The 20,904-nt window shown below is 43.4% G+C and overlaps 1 protein-coding gene across 1 annotated transcript in view; it reads right to left on the bottom strand.

Annotated features, from left to right (window-relative positions):
* The window catches only part of TECTA (tectorin alpha), a 100,776-nt gene that overhangs the window by 16,290 nt on the left and 63,582 nt on the right, over positions 1–20,904 (bottom strand). Inside the window, exons 12-15 of the mRNA XM_049856799.1 lie at positions 17,023–17,222; positions 5,501–5,884; positions 2,322–2,608; positions 520–815 (exon numbers count right to left, since the gene is read on the bottom strand). Of these exons, the coding sequence (XP_049712756.1) occupies positions 520–815; positions 2,322–2,608; positions 5,501–5,884; positions 17,023–17,222 (1,167 nt within the window). The remainder of the gene's footprint in view (positions 1–519; positions 816–2,321; positions 2,609–5,500; positions 5,885–17,022; positions 17,223–20,904) is intronic.

Raw genomic sequence — 20,904 nt, 5'->3', positions numbered from 1 at the left:
CTATGGGTCACAATAGTATGATCTGATACCAATCACAGGGATGGCATAGGACTGGGCAGCATCTCATTCCGTTGTGCATGGGGTCGCCATTAGTTGGGGGCCCACTCAACATCAGTGAACAATGACAATGGCAATCACTTTATAAATCCAGTGTAGCGTCCTTTCAACCCAAGCAGATATAGCCAGCTAAATTCCAACTCAACTGGCCACTTCCCACTCTCTCTGCCTTTCTGGTGTGTGCTCTGACCATGCTAAAGGAGGTGGGTCTGGGATTTGAAACCATTCAGGGGTCCCACACTGTGTCTCTCTACCTTGTAAGTCTCTCGGCTGGCGCTCCTCCAACCCAGAGAACTTAATCTTCCCAAGTTTGTTTTCCAAACCTCGTAAGTGGATAGAAAATACAGGTAGGCTAGGGCACACTGAAAACGCTCCTCACCAACATCTCTGTTGTGGTTCGTTACCTGCAGAGCCGTTCTTTTAACTGTGGAAGAACCCTCAGAAATAAAAGAATTCTCTTACAGCAATTCTCCTTCTCAATCCACTCAGTGCTGAGGATCCCAAAAGAGCGACAGGCCTCCCCATAGGCAGCCAGGGAACCGCACAGCTGGAACTTCTTGAGGTTGTAGCAGCCGTCTAGGTAGCAGGACTCATAGAACGGGAGTGGGTCGAGAAGCCCGTAGCAGGGCTGGAAGAAGCCCTTCATGTCCGTGAGCTTCAGGCAGTAGCCGTCACCCTGCATCTTCTGGATGTGCACATTGTCACACATGGCTGCGTACTGCGAAAACTGCAGCTCGTTGCAGCTGGGGACAAGAGGTCTGGTCAGACTAAGTGGAGCAAGACAATCTGCAGAGATTTGCTGTTACTGTTTGGATACCCAGAAGTTAGGTATCTTGATCCCAAGGCTAATAGCTATGTAATCTTAAGAAAACTAGGTACTATTGGACTCAATCTATCCATTTAAAAAGAGTTACTCTGTCGTTAATATCATTGACTGACAACAACAACAGCCAAAGTGCCATACAAAAGGCAGATACTGACATAATCTCCATTCATAATAATAGTGATAATTGGCACAATGCAAGATCTGTAAGGAAGCCCAGAAGTCTTCCAAACTAGTTCCAGTTTAGCTGAAACCAAAAATAAAACATTCACAAGAAAACTGAAGTAAAGCTGCTGACAGTTTAGGAAGGAAGAAAGGGAGGGGGAGAGGAGGGGAACAAAGAAGGAAGGAAGGAAGAAGGGAGGAAGAGAGCGAGAGAGAGGAAGGACATTCAGATGGACTGACAGTTCCTCAGAAGGACCCGAACCTTGCTTATCTTTGCAAACCCTAGAACAGTTTAAGTATCCAAAGTTGTCTTTTTTTGAACTATGAGCCTAAACGAGCGGCATTTTGGAGAAAGCATCATATTATGAGCCCTGGAATTTAGTCCTGGCTTTGCCACTTGCTGGACCTCCTCATGGAAACAGTTCACTGCTCTGGCTTAGTTTTATCTCTAAAAAGGAAGATTTGGACTTGATATTGCCCAAGGTTCTTTCCAGCTCCGGGTCCCATAATTCACAGGGTGTCGAATTTATTCAGTGTACACTTGCAGAAGGGTCAAAGGAGGTTTAGAGCATCATTTCCACATCTGGGTATTCGGCTGACGTTTGGCCTGTTGACGTACAAGGGGATCGACTCACTGTACAAACAAAGGAATACCAGGAAGGAGAAGCAAAACCACAGAGCCAGAAAAGTATTAACGTAAATTCCTAGGCCTAGAAGGGCACTAAATTAAAAACCTTTGGGATAACTGATTTAGTTTATTCTCTCATCACTGGCCAAAGATGGGCCTGATAATAACCTCCACGACTTCTGTGTTTAAAAAGGCTTCCCCCAATTTCCACCAATGTCTACCTCCACAACCACAGTCAAGCCTTCAGTAAGAGCAAAGGACACCCAAATAGACCCAGTACTAAGGAGTAAAGGGTAGCGCTTCTTCTCCTGAGTTAATTCTTCATCCTACTCCCAGCAGGGGAGCCTACGTTCCGGGGGGGCAGCTGGTCAAGGCTTCAGCATTCTAACCCTGGGCACAGGCTTCTGTTTTGCTGAGGGCTGGGTGACATGAAAGTTTAGAGTCATGTCGTCCAAGCCCAGCTCCTTCCTCTGCAATTTAAGAAATTACTGGAGCCTCTGATGTACCGATTTGTATCATCAAAACTCCGAAGACCTTTGGCTCAGCTCTTTGTGGGGAGGAAGGGTGCATTACTCATTAACACCTCCCACACACTGGTACGATTTGGGCCACCCAGCCTAGTGGCGTCAACGACGTGGACACCCTCACCTCTTCTGCATGCCATTGGTTTTCCAGCTCTGGGCCAGCACCACGCTGCTCACCACTGGCTTCCCCCGCAAGGTCACGTAGTCATCAGTCAAGTCCCCGTTGAAGTTGCCACAGAGGCCACACACTTTGTTCTGCAGCCTCTCACTAATGCTGATTTTAATGACATTGAAGCCATTGTAATAGATCTGGATGTCAGGGCTGGTGTCAATCACCAGAAACCCCTCGCTGCTGTAGATTTTGGTTGCCAAGCCAGTTATAAAAGGCACATTCACTTGTGTGCCATTCACCTATTGGAGGGGGAAAAAAGAAAAACAGGAAGTAAATTACTCTAGAGAAGGGGGTCAGTGAACTTTTTTCTGTGAAGGTCCCAAGTAGATATTTTAGGCTTTGCGGGCCATTTGATCTCTGCGCCTACTACTCAACTCTGTCCTTGTAAAAACAGCCACAGATAATATGAAAATAAACGAGTGTGGCTGTCCTCCCGTAAAGCTTTACATACAACAACAGGCAGCCAGCAAGCCTGGCTGTAGGCTGTGGTCTGTTGACCCTTGCCCTACGTGTAAGGGTATTCACTTGTCTTTCTGTCCACAGTGCCCCCAAAACCAAAAAAAAAAAAAAAAAAAACCCACTGCCGTCGAGTAGGTTCTGACTCATGTGACCCTATAGGACAGAGTAGAACTGCCCCACAGAGTTCCCAAGAAGTGCCTGGTGGATTCGAACTGCTGCCCTCTTGGTTAGTGGTCATAGCACTTAACCACTATGCCACCAGGGGTTCCAGTTCCCCCAAAGGAAGCAAAATATGGAGGGAGGATGGGTGCCAGAAGCTTGAGAGTTAACAGTAGAAAAGTATAACCCATAATGAATGACAGGATTTCTGGGTAAAACCTTCCCCAACATAAACCAATTACCAAAAATGAACCCCCAATCCTGCACTAAGGAGTCTAGCACAGTTAAGATGAATCTCGGGATCAATGCCGAGTTTACTGCTTTCTTGCTTAAAATGTTCAAACCAGAGTCCCCTCCCCCCAAGGTCCTATACACACAGTATTTTCTGCATTTGTCATTTTCCTGCTTTATAACATTTTTTTTTCCTTAGCTCTTGGGAACGAATATAATGTGGTTTCCCTATACTTCGAAAATAGATTTTTTTTTCAGGTTATTAGTAACTTCTGTTTCTTCAAAAAAAGGAGAAGGCTTTTTGGGGGAAAATACAATTTTGTTTACTGTTTTGGTTCGCTTAGGGTATGTAATTCAGCAACAATGTCGGCTTTGCCCTCCCAAGCGGGAATTTCACGGTCGAGCTTCTTCCTGTATCCCAGGCCCGTTGGGTTGTGTCTATGTGGGCCAATTGAAAAGGAGGTGGAATGTCAAAAATAACAGCAGCTTTCACTGAAATTAGAAAATCAGTATTGAAATCCAGACTCTTCCTTTTAAATTTGCAAAATCCTGCCAATCTGTTGCCTAACACTGGACACTAAGCTATTTGATGATTCTTCAAGCACACATTCAGTGCCTGATTATCTGAGCCAATGGCAGAAAACAGCCATACACAAAAATATTCAATCCCCAAAAATGTTTATGGGTATGTCCGTATTCTCCCGGCCCTCCCTAGCTGTGCTCACAGCACTGGGGCCAGGTTCCATCCTACCTGCTCTGAGCGGCCTGCTTTAGCTCAAGAGCTCGGAGTCACTGCCCATAGCACTGCAGAGCAGATGATCTTCTTAAATGGAAGGGGTGGAAGGAACTCAAGTCCAAGAGCCATATTAGTTATGGGCGGTGGTGAAGTGGGAGTGGGGATTCACCTTTTTTATGTACAACTCTAAGATGCACAACCACCACCCATCTGTCAGTTTGATGGACTGTGCTGGCTTCTGTGTTGCTGTGACGCTGGAAGCTAGGCCACCAGTATTTTAAATACCAGCAGGGTCACCCATGGTGGACACGTTTCAGTGGAGCCTCCAGACTAAGACAAACTAGGAAGAAAGGCACCTGGTGATCTACTTCCAAAATAAGCCAACTAAACCCTGGGATCACAACAGAATATTGCCCAATATAGCACTAGAAGATGAGCCCTAAGTTGGAAAAAAAAGTTGGAAGGCGCTCAAAATACCCAGTGGCTCCAACAGCAGACTTGAGCACACCAAAAATGGTGGAAATGGTGCAGGACTGAGCGACATTTCATTCTGTTGTACGTGGGGTCACCATGAGTCAGACCCAACTTGACGGCAACTAACAACAGCAACAAGATTCACAAGAAGCCAGGCAACAGACCTATGGAACAGCAGATCTAAGAGAAAGTCACCATATTCAACCTCTCATTTTCTTTCACTTGGTATGATATTATGGGGCCTTCATTTACAGGCAAATTCTTGTGTTCTCTTACCTGACAGAAAGGTAAACACAGTAAGACAGGATGGCAGAGTATGAAGGGGGAGGCCTTTGATACATGTGGGGAGAACTGGGAATAATTTTAAAGGTTCTTAAAAACATGGACAAAGGAGATGCTTTTTGGAAATGAACCCAGAGTAAAAGCTTCTTTACCATTTTTACCATGAAAAACCCAAATAAAACCACACCCTTTGCCATCAAATCGATTCTGACTCATAGCGACCCTACAGGGCAGAGTAGAACTGCCCCATAGGGTTTCCAAGGAGTGGCTGGTGAATTCAAAATGCCAACCTTTTGGTTAGCGGCCAAACTGTCAACCAGCGCGCCACCAGGGCTCCCTTCTAATTACAGCCTGACACTTCCCAAGTTCCCTGCAAGGCATTCCAGACCATCACCAAGGGCTAAACGGGGCCATTCCTACTCTTGTAGAATTTTTATACTTTCCTTCTTTAAAACATGATCACTTGTGTATGGTACAGAGCCCTGGTGGCACACTGGTTAAGATCTCAGCTGCTAACCAAAAGATCAGCAGTTCGAATCCAACAGCCACACCTTGGAAATCCTACGGGACAACTCTGCTCTGTCCTATAGGGTCGCTATGAGTCAGAATTGATGGGACAGCAACGGATTTGGCTTTTGGTTTGGTGTGTGGTACATCTGACGAAACAGCCTGTTACAATAAACGTGGTTATCTGGGAGAGTCGCGATGCAGTCTGCTAACCAGCCCTCGATCTGGGCACTGTCTTCAGCCTCAGGCCTGGTAGGGGCAGAATCAACCCCAGGCTCGTTACCTTGACCGTGTTCCGGTCGTTGATGAGGATCTGCTCCTCGTTAATGTAGAAGTAGACGGGAGAAATGATGGTGAGGTTGGGGGACGACCACTTGTCGAAGTTGATGATGAGCTGAAAAGAGATGTCGGGCAGTTTCTGGCAGATGGTGGACAGCACGAAGGCGCAGTTGGCGGGAAAGCGGAGGAAGGCGCCATCGAAGGTGCGGAAGACGCCGCCGCCGGCCGCCAGGCAGTAGGAGGCCTTGGTGCTGAAGCAGCCGCGCACGCCGTTGCGCAGGGCGCACTCCTCCTCCGACTTGCACTGGCGCGGGTCGCACTGGATCAGGTTGCGGCGGAAACAGCGGCAGCGCCGCGTGCAGTCGCTGTTCCAGAACAGCTGCTTGGGCTGGAAGAGAGGCGCCGGTTTGCGTTAAACTCAGGCCGTGGTCAGGGCTGGGGGCCCAAAGCCCAGTCCATCTGGACCCTTTGCTAGGCTGGGCTAGCTTATCTTTAATGAGGCTGGAATCTCCAACAGGGAGCGGTAGGGAGGCCGCTTCCGTGCAGAAGTGACATCAGTTACGTGCAGCTCGGGTGCCAAACAATAAACAATTTCGACTTACTGGTTTCAGTCAAGGAAGGACTCGGGAATCTTCATGGCTGGGTTGTAGAGCTAATCACAGCCAACCTGAACGTGAGCTGGTAGAGGAACCAGGTAAAGAAGAAAAACATTTGGTGGGGCATTTTTACCAAGGACTCATACCAGCTCCAAGTACCAGCTCCACTTCAAGGATTAAATTTAAATTCCCTCATGAAGACAAACGGGCACCTCAGATCTTAAGTTTTTCCAAACAAAGTGATAGCCTAACTCTAATAATGAACCATTTTGACATCTCACAATACTCACCATTCCAAATTTTTCCTTGTATCAAATCTACATCTTATTTACTTCTGTTGTAAATACATTCATTTCTCTATGTCCTGAGTGCAAGAGGTCTGGAGAGTGGTGAGGTTCTCCTAAAGGGAAGCTTTAGGGGCAGCCGACCCGCCGGGTTTCAATCCCTGCCCTGCCACCCTAATGGGGTGATCTTAAGGAGTGTTACTTAACCTCCCAGAGTGTCAGTTTCCCCATCTATAAATTGGAGATTAATAATGTCTTTCAGGGCAGTCGCAGAGATTAATTTAAATAAAATGTATAAAGCACATTTCCTGGAATAGTGTAGGCACTCGATAAATTGTCGTTGTTAGCTACCATCAAGTAGGCCCCCAACTTCTGGGGGATCCCATGCAGTGGGATCGGATCCTTGCAATTCATAGGATTTTCACTGGCTGATTTTCAGAAGTAGGTTGCCAAGCCTTTCTTCCTAAACCATCTTAGTCTGGAAGCTCCGCTGAAACCTGTTCAGCATCATAGCAGCATGCAAGCCTCCACTGACAGATCGGCAGAGGCTGCGCTTAAGGTGCATTGGCCAGGAATCGAACACAGGTCTCCCGCGTGGAAGGTGAGAATTCTACCACTGAGCCACCAATGCCCCCAGCTGCTCTCATTATTATAGAAGAATAACCTTTTGTCCTCTTTCATATGGTGGAGTAACAATAAAAAATACTTAGAACATATTATATCCTCAATTTCAGTTGCTGTCAAGTTGATTTCTGGTTCATAGTGACCCCATGTGTGTCAAAGTAGAACTGTGCTCCATAGGCTTTTCAATTGCTGATTTTTTGGGAAGTAGATTGCCAGGACTTTCTTCCAAGGTGCCTCTGGGTGAACCAGAACTGCCAGATTTCCAGTTAGCAGTCCAGGACCGTAACCATTTGCACTACCCAGGGACACCTATCCTCAATTAGTGGAAGCTGTATTTTCTATACCTTCTCAGGTGGACAATAAACCGTAGACACAGTTCTACTTGGTGGAGCTTATTTTATTCTCTTGATCTTTCACTTGCTCTAGACCAAACATTTCAGGCAAATGTTGGAAATTGGCCACGATGGTCCAGCTGGGGTGCAGTCCTATCAAGGATACTGTGTTTTAGGGATGTGAACATTCACTGCATTAATTCAGTTTACCAAAACCCGCTATCTGGAAAAGGTGTTTTAATGGCACAAAAAAAGTTTATTGCTCCCATCTGGTCACTGTTGTCTGTTTTAACTATAGCCTTTTCAAAACCCTGGATATCAAATACAGATATGACTCATATATAAGGGTAAAGAGATAAGATCTTCCAGAAGAAGTTTCCTTAGCCCATTTCACTTCCAGATGCCATGGCTGATTCCTTCTTCCCAAAGTGAAGTGGTTCCTGGAACCAAGGCTTCTCTCTTTCTAGACCTATAAAATATTTTGGGTGCCAGCAGCCTTACAAATTGACTTCATTCCTCTTATCAGATTTACAGAATAATTGAGTGGATGGTCTGGTCTTTCTCTGATAAGAAGTCAGACATTACATCGGTGGAAAGAGAAAAATAACCTGGCAGATGTGGATATGATCAAGGATAAATGACTCACCTCACAGGAGAACTTGATCATGAAACTAGCTTCATAGTAAAGTGAATGGCCCGATGCTGCTTTCTTTACCTTAATTAGATGTAACACTGGCAGCTGGGTGATTACCCTATGTGCTAATGGCTAGATACTTCTCTCTTTCTTTTCAAAGAAATTTGTTGTGTAAACAAGGCCCCAAGCTTGTTTAAACTGTGGCAAGTAGATGTGGGTTATTTGTTCTGTGAGTTTCCTGCTTCGCAGATATAAGCTGTTGTCAGACCCCACTGACTTTCTGATGAAAACAGAATAACAATGTTTACAGTACTAATAGCTGCTGAGAGTGCCTTTCCTGAGAGTTCCAAGGGCCTTTATATGCATCATTTCATTAACACGCCTGGATTTGTTTTTTAACCAAATGTTTCTCAATAGAATAACAACTACAAACAACAATAATAAAAAAAAAATAACATTGCCACTGAGTCAATTCCATGAGGTTTTCTTGGCTGTAATATTTTCAGAAGCACATCTCCAGGCCTTTCTTCCGCAGTGCCACTCAGTGAGTTCAAACCATGAACCTTTAGGTTAGTAGTTCAGCACAAACCATTTTCAGAACGATAGCAGCTATCCATTATTGCGGAACTACTAAGCGCTGGCTACTAAGGTGGGTACTTGGCATAGATAATTTATACAACAACCCTACCAAGTGGTATTATTACCTATGTTTCAAAGAAAAGGATGTACAGCCAGGATCAAACTCAGGTCTCATTATGGGTTTGTACCACACTGACACGCAGGATTCTTGATGGGGGGTGGATGTCACATTTGATAGATGGATACATTTTGATAAGTCTCAGGGCAGGAGAGCTGAGTCAAAATGAGTGCTTTTTCATTTTTGAGCCTGGTTATCTCTTCTCCCAGGTTGTGAGAACACTGAACTTACTTTTTCCCACGTGCTCTGCCTTTCCTCTCAAATGATCAATGATTAAGAGCTGACTCCAAAACCCACCTCTTCCAAGAAGTCTTCTTTGATTAGTTCCACTATTTTACTCTGCTTCCTCCCTGTCTTTCTTATAAAATTTAAATACACTTTCCACTGAAAATGAAATTGAGGGTAACTTCCACATTTATTTTCTTTTATTTATCCTTCAAGTAAAGGCAACTTTGTTGTTCCTGAACAAGTCAATGAATCTTTACAAAAAAATATATTTATTTTTGCCTAGTTTATTTCCATTTCAGATATTTCAATTAGACTTTTGAAATACTTCCATTCTTCTTTCATTTAAAATCGATTCGTTCCGTAGGGCATTTTTTTCACTTGTTGATATGTTATTTTGTAAATGTTCTCTTGTTCTTTGAACTGCATGTGTTGTTTGTTTGTTTGTTTCCTCTCTCCTGAATAGATTTTTAAGTTCCTTAAGGCAGGAAAACTGCTCTTTCATTCCCCCTCAATACCACCAGCACAGTGATTTGCAAATAATAGATGCTTAATATCGTGGTTGTTAGCTGTCTACTCAGCAACATCGGGCTTTGATGTCATTTAAACAGACAATGGGCTTGAGTCAGAACCACGGACTAAATACCTTTTCTAGAAAGACCTTTTCTAGTTTAGCATGGCACATAAACATTACAAAGTCCAAAAGTGAAATGATACAGTGAGCGAATATGTTTTATTGGAGAGGCATCTACAAAGGGTGTCTTCACCAGCTGAGTTTGAGCCCCCCTAGTGTGGGAACCAAAGTGCAGGATAGGAGGGCACATCACTAAGCTATCCAGACAGAACTCTGGGGACAATGCCAAGTGACAAATGGCAGATGCAGAGATGGCAGCCTTAGCTGACTTTCACTTCAACAGCCAAGAGAGGAAAGGCTGCTTTTCCCAGCCTCGAGCTCCATGTTTTCTGGTTAAGAATGTCCTTAGCCTCTATCAAGAAGAATAACTTGCGTGTTATTGAAGTTCCAGAACAGGGAGGAGTAACAGAAAATACAGAGAGAATAGTTGAAGAACTGTTGGCAGGAAACTTCCCTGGCATCGTGAAAGATGAAAGGATATCTATCCAAGATGCTCATCGAACCCCATACAAGATAGATACCAAAAGAAAATCACCAAGACATATATCACCAAACTTGCCCAAGCCAAAGATAAAGAGAAAATTTTAAAAGCAGCCAGGGATAAAAGAAAAGTCACCTACAAAGGAGAATCAATAAGAATAAGTTCGGACTACTCCGCAGAAACCATGCAGGCAAGAAGGCAAAGGGATGACATATATAGAGCACTGAAGGAGAAAAACTGCCAGCCAAGAATCATATATCCAGCAAAACTTTCTCTCAAATATAAAGGTGAAATTAAGACGTTTATAGAAAAACACAAGCTTAGGGAATTTCCAAAAACCAGACCAAAGTAACAAGAATTACTAAAGGAAATTCTTTGGCCAGAAAATCAATAATATCAAAGAGCAACAAAACGGAAGTTCACAGAACAGAATATCCTGATATCAACTCTGATAGGGAAATCACAAAAGCAAAATAAGGTTAATTTAAAAAGAAAATGCTCAAAACAGGGAATCATTGATGTCATTATGTAAAAGATTACAGTAATCAAAAAAGAGGGATTAAATACAGGAGGCATAGATCTTCCATATGGAGAGGAAACCAAGGCAACATAGGGCGATACAAGTTAGGTTTTTACTTAGAAAAATAGGAGTAAATATTAAGGTAACTGCAAAGAGGTCTAACAATTCCATACTTCAAAATAAAAACCAAGGTAAACATAAAGACTCAGCAAAAATAAATTCAACTACTATGAAAATGAGGACTACACAATTTACAAAGAAAAACATCTCAGTACAAAAAAAGTAAGTGGAAAAATGAAATTGTCAACAACACAAAAAAAAAGGCATCAAAATAACAGCACTAAACTCATAACTTATCTATAATTACGCTGAATGTAAATGGACTAAATGCACCAATAAACAGACAGAGAGTTGCAGATTGGATTAAAAAACACGACCCACCTATATGCTGCCTACAAGAGACACATCTTAGAGACACAAACTAAAACTCAAAGGATGGAAAAAAATACACCAAGCAAACAACAATCAAAAAAGAGCAGGAGTGGCAATATCAATTTCTGACAAAATAGACTTTAAAGTTAAATCCATCACAAAGGATAAAGAAGGACACTACATAATGATTAAAGGGACAATTTACCAGGAAGATATAACCATATTAAATATTTATGCACCCAATGACAGAGCTGCAAGATACATAAAACAAACTTTTACAGAATTGAAAAGTGACATAGACACCTCCACAATCATAGTAGGAGACTTCAACACACCACTTTCGGTGAAGGATAGGGCATCCAGTAAGAAGTTCAACAGAGACACAGAAGATCTAATCGCTACAATCAACAAACTTGACCTCATAGACTATTATAGAACACTCCACCCAACAGCTGCAAAGTATTTCTTTTCTAGTGCACACGGAACATTCTCTATAATACATCACATATTAGGTCATAAAACAAGCCTTTGCAGAGTCCAAAACATTGAAATATTACAAAGCATCTTCTCAGACCATAAGGCCATAAAAGTGGAAATCAATAACAGAAAAACCAGGGAAAAGAAATCCAATACTTGGAAACTGAACAATACCCTGCTCAAAAAGGATGGGGTTATAGAAGACATTAAGGAGGGAATAAAGAAACTCATAGAATGCAACGAGAATGAAAACACTTCCTATCAAAACCTTTGAGACACAGTGAAAGCAGTGCTCAGAGGTCAATTTATATCAATAAATGCATACATACATAAAGAAGAAAGAGCCAAAATCAAAGAAGTGTCCCTACAACTTGAACAAATAGAAACAGAGTAACAAAAGAAACAAAAGCACCAGAAGAAAACAAATAATACAAATTAGAGCAGAATTAAATGAATTAGAGAACAGAAAAACAATTGAAAGAGTTAACAAGGCCAACAGCTGGTTCTCTGAAAAAAATTAACAAAATGGATAAAACATTGGCCAGACTGACTAAAGAAATACAGGAAAGGAAACAAATAACCCAAATAAGAAATGAGAGGGACCATATCACAACACACCCAACTGAAATTAAAAGAGTCATATCAGATTACTACGAAAAATTGTACTCCAACAAATTTGAAAACCTAGGAGAAATGGATGAATTCCTAGAAACACACTACCTACCTAAACTAACACAAACAGAGGTAGAACAACTAAATAGACCCATAACAAAAGAAGAGATTGAAAAGGAAATAAAAAAACTCCCAACAAAAAAAATCCCTGGCCCGGATGGCTTCACTGCAGAGTTCTACCAAACTTTCAGAGAAGAGTTAACACCTCTACTACTAAAGGTATTTCAGAGTATAGAAAAGGACGGAATACTCCCAAACACATTCTATGAAGCCAGCATATCCCTGATACCAAAACCAGCTAAAGACAGCACAAAAAAAATAAAATTACAGACCTATATCCTTATGAACATAGATGCAAAAATCCTCAACAAAATTCTAGCCAATAGAATTCAACAACATATCAAAAAAAATAATCCACCATGAATCAGTGGGATTTACGCCAGGTATGCAAGGTTGGTTCAATGTTAGAAAAACAATTAATGTAATCCACCATATAAGGAAAACAAGAGACAAGAACCACGTGATTTTATCAATTGATGTAGAAAAGGCATTTGACAAAGTCCAACACCCATTCAGGATAAAAACTCTCAGCAAAATAGGAATAGAAGGAAAATTCCTCAACATAATAAAGGGCATTTATACAAAGCCAACAGCCAACATCACTCTAAATGGAGAGAGCCTGAAAGCATTTCCCTTAAGAACAGGAACCAGACAAGGATGGCCTTTATCACCACTCTTATTCAACATTGTGCTAGAGGTCCTAGCCAGAGCAATTAGGCTAGACAAAGAAATAAAGGGCTTCCAGATTGGCAAGGAAGAAGTAAAATTATCTCTATTTGCAGATGACATCATCTTATACACAGAAAACCCTAAGGAGTCCTCAAGAGAACTACTAAAACTAATAGAAGAGTTCAGCAGAGTATCAGGTTACAAGATAAACATACAAAAATCAGTTGTATTCCTCTACAGCAACAAAAAGAACATCAAAGAAGAAATCACCAAATCAATACCATTCACAGTAGCTCCCAAGAAGATCAAATACTTAGGAATAAATCTAACCAGAGGCGTAAAAGACCTATACAAAGAAAACTATGAGGCACTACTGCAAGAAATCAAAAGGGACCTACATAAGTAGAAAAACATACCTTGCTCATGGATAGGAAGACTTAGCATTGTAAAAATGTCTCTTCTACCAAAAGCCATCTATAGATACAATGCACTTCCAATCTAAATTCCAACAACATTTTTTAATGAGATGGAGAAACAAATCACCAACTTCATATGGAAGGGAAAGAAGCCCCAGATAAGTAAAGCATTACTGAAAAAGAAGAACAAAGTGGGAGTACTCACTCTACCTGATTTTAGAACCTATTATACCGCCGTAGTAGTCAAAACAGCCTGGTACTGGTACAACAACAGACACATAGACCAATGGAACAGAATTGAGAATCCAGATATAAATCCATCTACATATGAGCAGCTGATATTTGACAAAGCCCCAGTGTCAGTTAATTGGGGAAAAGATAGCCTTTTTAACAAATGGTGTGGGCATAACTGGATAGCCATCTGCAAAAAAATGAAACAGGACCCATACCTCGCACCATGCACAATAACTAACTCCGGATGGATCAAAGACCTAAACGTAAAGTCTAAAACGATAAATATCACGGAAGAAAAAATAGGGACAACGTTAGGAGCCCTAATACATGGCATAAACAGAATACAAAACATTAGTAAAAATGCCAAAGAGAAACCAGATAACTGGGAGCTCCTAAAAATCAACCACCTATGCTCATCTAAAGACTTCACCAAATCAAAACCAAACCAAACCCACTGCCATCAAGTCGATTCCGACTCATAGCGACCCTGTAGGACAGAGTAGGACTGCCCCATAGAGTTTCCAAGGAGCGCCTGGCGGATTCAGACTGCTGAACTTTTGGTAAGCAGCCGTAGCACTTAACCACTATGCCACCAGGATTTCCAAGACTTCACCAAAAGGGTAAAAAGACCATTTACAGATTGGGAAAAAATTTTCAGCTACGGCATCTCTGACCAGCACTTGATCTCTAAAATCTACATGATTCTGCTAAAACTCAACCCCAAAAAGACAAACAATCCAATTAAAAAATGGGCAAAGGATATGAAGAAACACTTCACTAAAGAAGACATTCAGGCAGCTAACAGATACATAAGGAAATGCTCTTGATCATTAGCCATTAGAGAAATGCAGATCAAAACTACGAGATTCCATCTTACTCCAACAAGGCTGGCATTAATCCAAAAAACACAAAATAATACATGTTGGAGCGGATGTGGAGAGATTGAAACACTTATACACTGCTGGTGGGAATGCAAAATGGTACAACTACTTTGGAAATCAATTTGGTGCGTCCTTAAAAAGTTAGAAATAGAACTACCATACGATCCAGCAATCCCACCCCTTGGAATATATCCTAGAGAAATAAGAGCCTTTACACGGATATATGCACACCCATGTTTATTGCAGCACTGTTTACAATAGCAAAAAGATGGAAGCAACCAAGGTGTCCATCAACGGATGAATGGTTAAATAAATTGTGGTATATTCACACAATGGAATACTATGCATCGATAAAGAACAGTGAGGCATCTGTGAAACATTTCATAACATGGAGGAACCTGGAAGGCATTATGCTGAGTGAAATTAGTCAGTTGCAAAAGGACAAATATTGTATAAGACCACTATTATAACATCTTGAGAAATAGTTTAAACTGAGAAGAACACATTCTTTTGTGGTTATGAGGGGGGAGAGAGGGTGGGAGAGCGGTATTTGCTTATTAGATAGTAGATAAGAACTACTTTAGGTGAAGGGAAGGACAACCCTCAATACAGGGGAGGTCAGCACAACTGGACTAAACCAAAAGCAAAGAAGTTTCCTGAATAAACTGAATGCTTCAGATGTCAGTGTAGCAGGGGCAGGGGTTTGGGGACCATGGTTTCAGGGGACATCTAAGTCAACTGGCATAATAAAATCTATTAAGAAAACATTCTGCATCCCACTTTGAAGAGTGGTGTCTGGGGTCTTAAACGCCAGCAAGCGGCCATCGAAGATGCATCAATGAGTCTCAACCCACCTGGATCAAAGGAGAATGAAGAACACCAAGGACACAAGGTGATTAAGAGCCCAAAAGACAGAAAGGGCCACATGAACCAGAGACTTCATCATCCTGAAACCAGAAGAACTAGATGGTGCCCGGTCAAAACCGATGACTGACCTGACAGGGAACACAACAGAGACCCCTGAGGGAGGAGGAGAACAGTGGAATTCAGACCCCAAATTCTCCTAAAAAGACCAGACTTAGTGGTCTGACTGAGACTAGAAGGACCCCAGTGGTCATGGCCCCCAGACCTACTGTTGGCCTAGGACAGGGACCATTCCCGAAGCCGACATGGATTGGGCTGGACAATGGTTTGGAGAGGGATGCTGGTGAGGAGTGAGCTACTTGGATCAGGTGGACACTTGAGACTATGTTGGCATCTCCTGTCTGGAGGGGAGATGAGAGGGTAGAGGGGGTTAGAAGCTGGTGAAATGGACATGAAAAGAGAGATTGGAAGGAGGGAGCAGACTGTCTCGTTGAGGGGAGAGTAATTGGGAGTATGTAGCAAGGTGTATAAGTTTTTATATGAGAGACTGACTTGCTTTGTAAACTTTCACTTAAAGCACAATAAAAATTATTTTAAAATGTCCTTAGCAACACAACAGAGAACCCCTGAGGGAGCAGGAGAGCAGTGGGGTACAGACCCCAAATTCTCGTAAAAAGACCAGACTTAATGATCAGGCTGGGATTAGAAGGACCCTGGGGGCCATGGTCCCCAGACCTTCTGTTAGCCCAAGACAGGAACCATTCCCAAAGCCAACTCTTCAGACAGGGATTGTATTGGAATATGGGATGGAAAATGATACTGGTGAAGACTGAGCTTCTTGGGTCAAGTAAACACATGAGACTATGTTGGCATCTCCTGTCTGGAGATGAGATGAGAGGGCAGAGGGGGCCAGAAGCTGCCCGAGTGGACATGAGGAGAGAGAGTGGAGAGAAGGATTGTGCTATCTCATTAGGGGGAGAGCAATTAGGAGTGTATAGCAAGGTGTATGTAAATTTTTGTACAAGAGACTGGCCTGATTTGTAAATTTTCGCTTAAAGCACAATAAAAATATAAAAAAGAGAGCGAGAGAGAGAAAAGAATGTCCTCAGCTAAGACAGCTAAAAATGTCAGATTCACAGCCACCATATTTCCAAACTACAGCCACATCAGGGGCTTTCCAACTAGGATTTATCATAGGAGAAATTGGAAGGGCCCAGACTCCAGAAGAGGGCAGTTGTGGTTCATTGGTAGAGTTCTCACCTTCAATGTGGGAGACCCTGTTGATTCCCACCCAACGCACCTCACGCACAGCACCACCCGTCTGTCAGTGGAGGCTTGCATGTTGCTATGACGCTGCACAGGTTCCAGTGGAGCTTCCAGACTAAGATGGACTAGGAAGAAATGCCTGGCAATCAGCCAATGAAAATGCTATGGATCACAACCATTTGATCTGCAACCGATCTTGAGGATGGCACAGGAATGGGCAGTGTTTCATCCCCATGTGCATGGGGTTGCCATGAGTTGGGAGCCAACTCAACAGCAGCTAACAACAAAGACCCTAGAGAAAGGCATGGCAGAGAGATGGCACAATGTGAATGAGGACAGGCAGGTGTCTTGAGACCTTGCAGATGCTGGGGAGGGAGGAAGGCCAGGCCCAGGCTTTTCCAAATCTGGTATGCGGTGAGCAGGCACCTCATCCAATCTGACTTGTCTTCCTTGCCCCTGCCCACCTCTCTGCATTGGAGAGAAACATGGTGATTGGCAAGGAGGAGAGGTAGGGCTTGCCTCGCGTACCTCATAGTATTTGCCGTCTGAGTAGCAGCCGCAGTTGTGGGGCAGGATGCAGCTCTTGCCGTTCAGGACGTAGCCCACGTCACACTGACAGCCCTCCACACAGTAATGGTTGCAGTCGCTCTTCAGGCGGATGGCGGCACAGCGGGGCTGACAGACACTCACACAGCTCTCGTAATGGCTGTTGGGAGGGCAGGTGACAGCTGGAACAGAAGAGACAAATCAAGACTTGCACAGTCACAAGTCACTGTAAATGATTTTCTCCTGGCCACTGCTGGCCCACTTAGGGAGATACAGGGGTGTGTGTGTGTGTGTGTGTGTGTGCGCGCGCGCGCGCGCACATGCGCGCACCTGTGTGTGTGTGTAGGGGTATCTCCCACCTTTCCTAATTACTACCCTCCCTGCTTGTGATAGACGAGTCCCTAGATATTGCAAGGTTAACAAGCTTGGCTTCAAACCTAAAAGTTGGTGGTTGGAGTTCACCCAGAGATATCTTGGAAGAAAAGCCTGGCAATCTACTTCTAAAAATCAGCCATTGCAAACCCTGTGGAGCAGTTCTACTCTGACACACATGGGGTCACACTCTGATACACATGAGTCATAATCCACTTGACTGCAACTTTTTTTTTTTTTCTGTTTATGGAAAGCCTGTGTCTGACTTATGACTGCTTAAACAATGGACCAATGAGCAGATGGAGTTTGCTGGAGGCTCCTCACATAACATTTGCCTTCTTCTCGGCCTTGTTTGTTGAGATCCTCAGAAGCCATGGGGCTCAGGGGCCCACTGATCATAAATGAGTGGTTTACAAAAAGGTTCTGTAGAAGTTCTGGGGTAAAGATGAGCTGGCACTGGCATAGAGGGAAAGTTTTATGGGTAAGGTGAGACTCTAGCTGGGGTTGAAGAATGGGGAATTGGATAGGCTTAGAGGATTAAGAAGGGAGGAATGAAGAAGAACAATACGAGTGAGGACCTAAAGGCAGGGATGAGCGGGGTGGGCGCCGGGAGACTGTCAAGTGAAATGCCTAACTGAGGTGGACATGCATGTTGTGGGGTGAGCTTAAGGTACTGGCACATGTGACGTGTATCTCATTCTCCACTTTTTTTTACATAAATGGCAGCATAATATACACACTTTTCTGCCCATGGATTTTTCATGACAATGTTTCTTCCATTTAGCTCCAAATTATTGCTTTTGTACTGTTGGATCATTCATTTTTATGTGTGCGTGATGCTCACCTCACAACGCGGAAGATTTGGTTTTGGGTTAGTTGTGGTTTCAGGTATGTTGCCCCTATTTCCTGGACTAGAGTAAAACTATTTTTCCACTTCTGATCCTTTCATGGCGTCCACGGCAGCCAACACAGTACTGAGAACACGGCAGTTGGTAAATAAATACTTGAATCATGCAAACTTTAAATCCCTGATACTGGTTTTCTGCCTGCTCATCTCCCAGGTGAAGTACAGAGAGCTGTGGCGTGGTGATAGGGCTCCACCCTGCATTTCTCCTGTGGTCACCAATGAGAATCTTGCTGTGGCCAGTGGTCTGAGAACACTTGTGACCCACGCAGAGAGGAGGTGAATGAGTCGCCTTGAAGAGTAACGTACTGCAATAGAATGGACAAGAGCTTTGGACTTACACTGCCCTGGGTTTGAGCCCTGGCAGCAGTTATCACCCTGGACAGGTTACTTACCCTCTGTAAACCTCAGTTTCCTCATCTATACAATGGGGCTAACAGTATCTCCCTAATCAAGTAATTGTTAGGATACAATAAGATGCAATGTGTAAATTTTCCAGTACAGTGCTTGGTACTCCCATGATGGTTTTTCTACTAATAATAGTAGTAGTTGTAGTAGTAGTCTAAATTTAGTTTAAGTTATCCAACAAACATTTATTGGAGTTTCAGAGAAACTGGTAAGAAAAACCTTAATTACCGGACTTTGGACCCAGGACTCTGAAGTAGCAAAAGCTGCCTCTGATAAAAAGAAATGGGACAACGACCACAATGACCGACCTTGACTGCCCACTTACCACAGGTCGGGCTCTGGGTGGCCTGGGTTATGAAACATTGCCACATTTCAATTCTCAAGTGGCCCTACTAGGCTGGAAGACACCTCCCCAGACTGATCCTCAGAGCCGTATCCCCTCTGCGGCATCAGGATGGGGCTCCCCAGCTCCCTGGGCCCCCCTGGCCTGACCAAGCCTAGGGAGGCAGTATTGCCCATTGGGGCAGCATCTGTTTCTGGGGCTATTTACCAATTGAGTGTCGCTGGGAAAGCCACTTAAGTTCTCTGAACTTCAGTTTCCTCATCTGTAAAATGGGACTATAAATAATACCTGCTTTACAGGGTCACGGTGAGGAATAAATGAGATGGCCTATTTACCACACTACAATAGTGCCTAGCACATAGTAAGAGGGAAATGCCTGCTATTTATTTATTATTTCCACTTACTGCACTCTCACCATCTAGTACTTTAAGTCCCCCATTAAGGGACTGAAAGAATGACGGACTCAGCTGAATGAGTCTTAAGGCAGAGTCAGTAATTAAGACAATTTGCTTCCCCTTCCTCCTCTAAGCCTATTTATTCAACTTGGGTTAAGAGGATTTCTGATGCATTTACAAATAAGGTAATTGAGTAATAAATTATCCCACTGATAGGAACAGCCAATATCATTGAAAAGCATCAGCATTCTACCTTGTTACCAGTAAAGTACAAATTTAAAGGGCAAATCTGGTTTAACCCCCTTTCTCCCAAAAGGACCATTTTTTTATATTTGGACCTGTGAATGTTAAATTGCATTAGTTCTTGAGAGAATAGGAGAGAGGCTGTTAGTCTTGCCCTCAATTCTCAGAGGTTAAAGTCACATCAGGTACAATTACAGACAACCATATTCAAGTCAGGCTTTCTGTGTTCACCAATCTTTCCAGCTGAATGGCTGGACTAGGACTCAGTCTCCCACAGCTCTTTTCTGCTTCTAAACTCCAAGATGGAAAACTAAGCCGCCTCCAACTGTGTCCCGTCACCCATCCTCACTCACATGCCGTCTTTAAAGCGTATGTACTTTTTGGTTATTTTACCTTTACTTTTTTCCAGTCATGACTACCATTTCCTCAGGTGCTGTCTCTTTTGTATCTTTGGCCCTGTCCTGAAATGCCAAGGTAGGGGAAGGTCTAAACCTCCTCGGGAAGGAAACAATTCTAGATCACCTACTCGCTGTGACGCATCAGCCTAGGACTTGTGGGATGCATCTGGTCTATGACAGACAGGAAACCAAGGCGGAGGATGAGGGAGGATGGCTGGGCTCTGAGAGCAATGGACAGAGCTGTCCATTACTAGTGTAGTCCATGTAGACTGGGGGGCGGGGGGGACCAAGGTCTGAATAGAAATTTGAGGTGGGGGGGAGAAGGGTTTCTGGTAAAGGGGACAGCAAGACAGGAAAAAATGTCTTCATATCCCTTCTTCCTATCCAAGTTCTATAGATGTGGGAGGACCTTTTTCCTCAGAGGTCAGGCTATGGGGCCTGCTAACTCATTCCCTTTCTTTTCCATGAGTGACCAAAGTTGAGACCCATGATTTGAGGTAAGAGCTCCTTCTGGTCTCTCACGAGCCCCCTCTACAAAATGATTCTCACCTATGCGCTTCTCTGTACACTACAGATAGAAGCAATGGTTTTGGCGTACCCGAGGTCTGCCCCACCCCCATCCCCCAATCCCAGCCACCTGTGAGAGCAGTACAGCCCCATGGTTATAGGTAAAAAGAATGAAGTCCCTGTAGTAGGGCTCAAGTCTCCCTTTACAAAGCTGTTTCCCCATCCTGCACCATTTTTAGGCCTCTGGGTACAGGGCCTGGGTTTCTGATTTAGAGTAAGGCATGCTTTCTAGCC

This window comes from Elephas maximus, chromosome 17 (genome assembly GCF_024166365.1).
Source record: "Elephas maximus indicus isolate mEleMax1 chromosome 17, mEleMax1 primary haplotype, whole genome shotgun sequence".
Taxonomy (NCBI): domain Eukaryota; kingdom Metazoa; phylum Chordata; class Mammalia; order Proboscidea; family Elephantidae; genus Elephas; species Elephas maximus.
The sequence above is the reverse complement of the archived record's forward strand: the minus strand, read 5'-3'. Positions and strand labels throughout refer to the sequence as shown.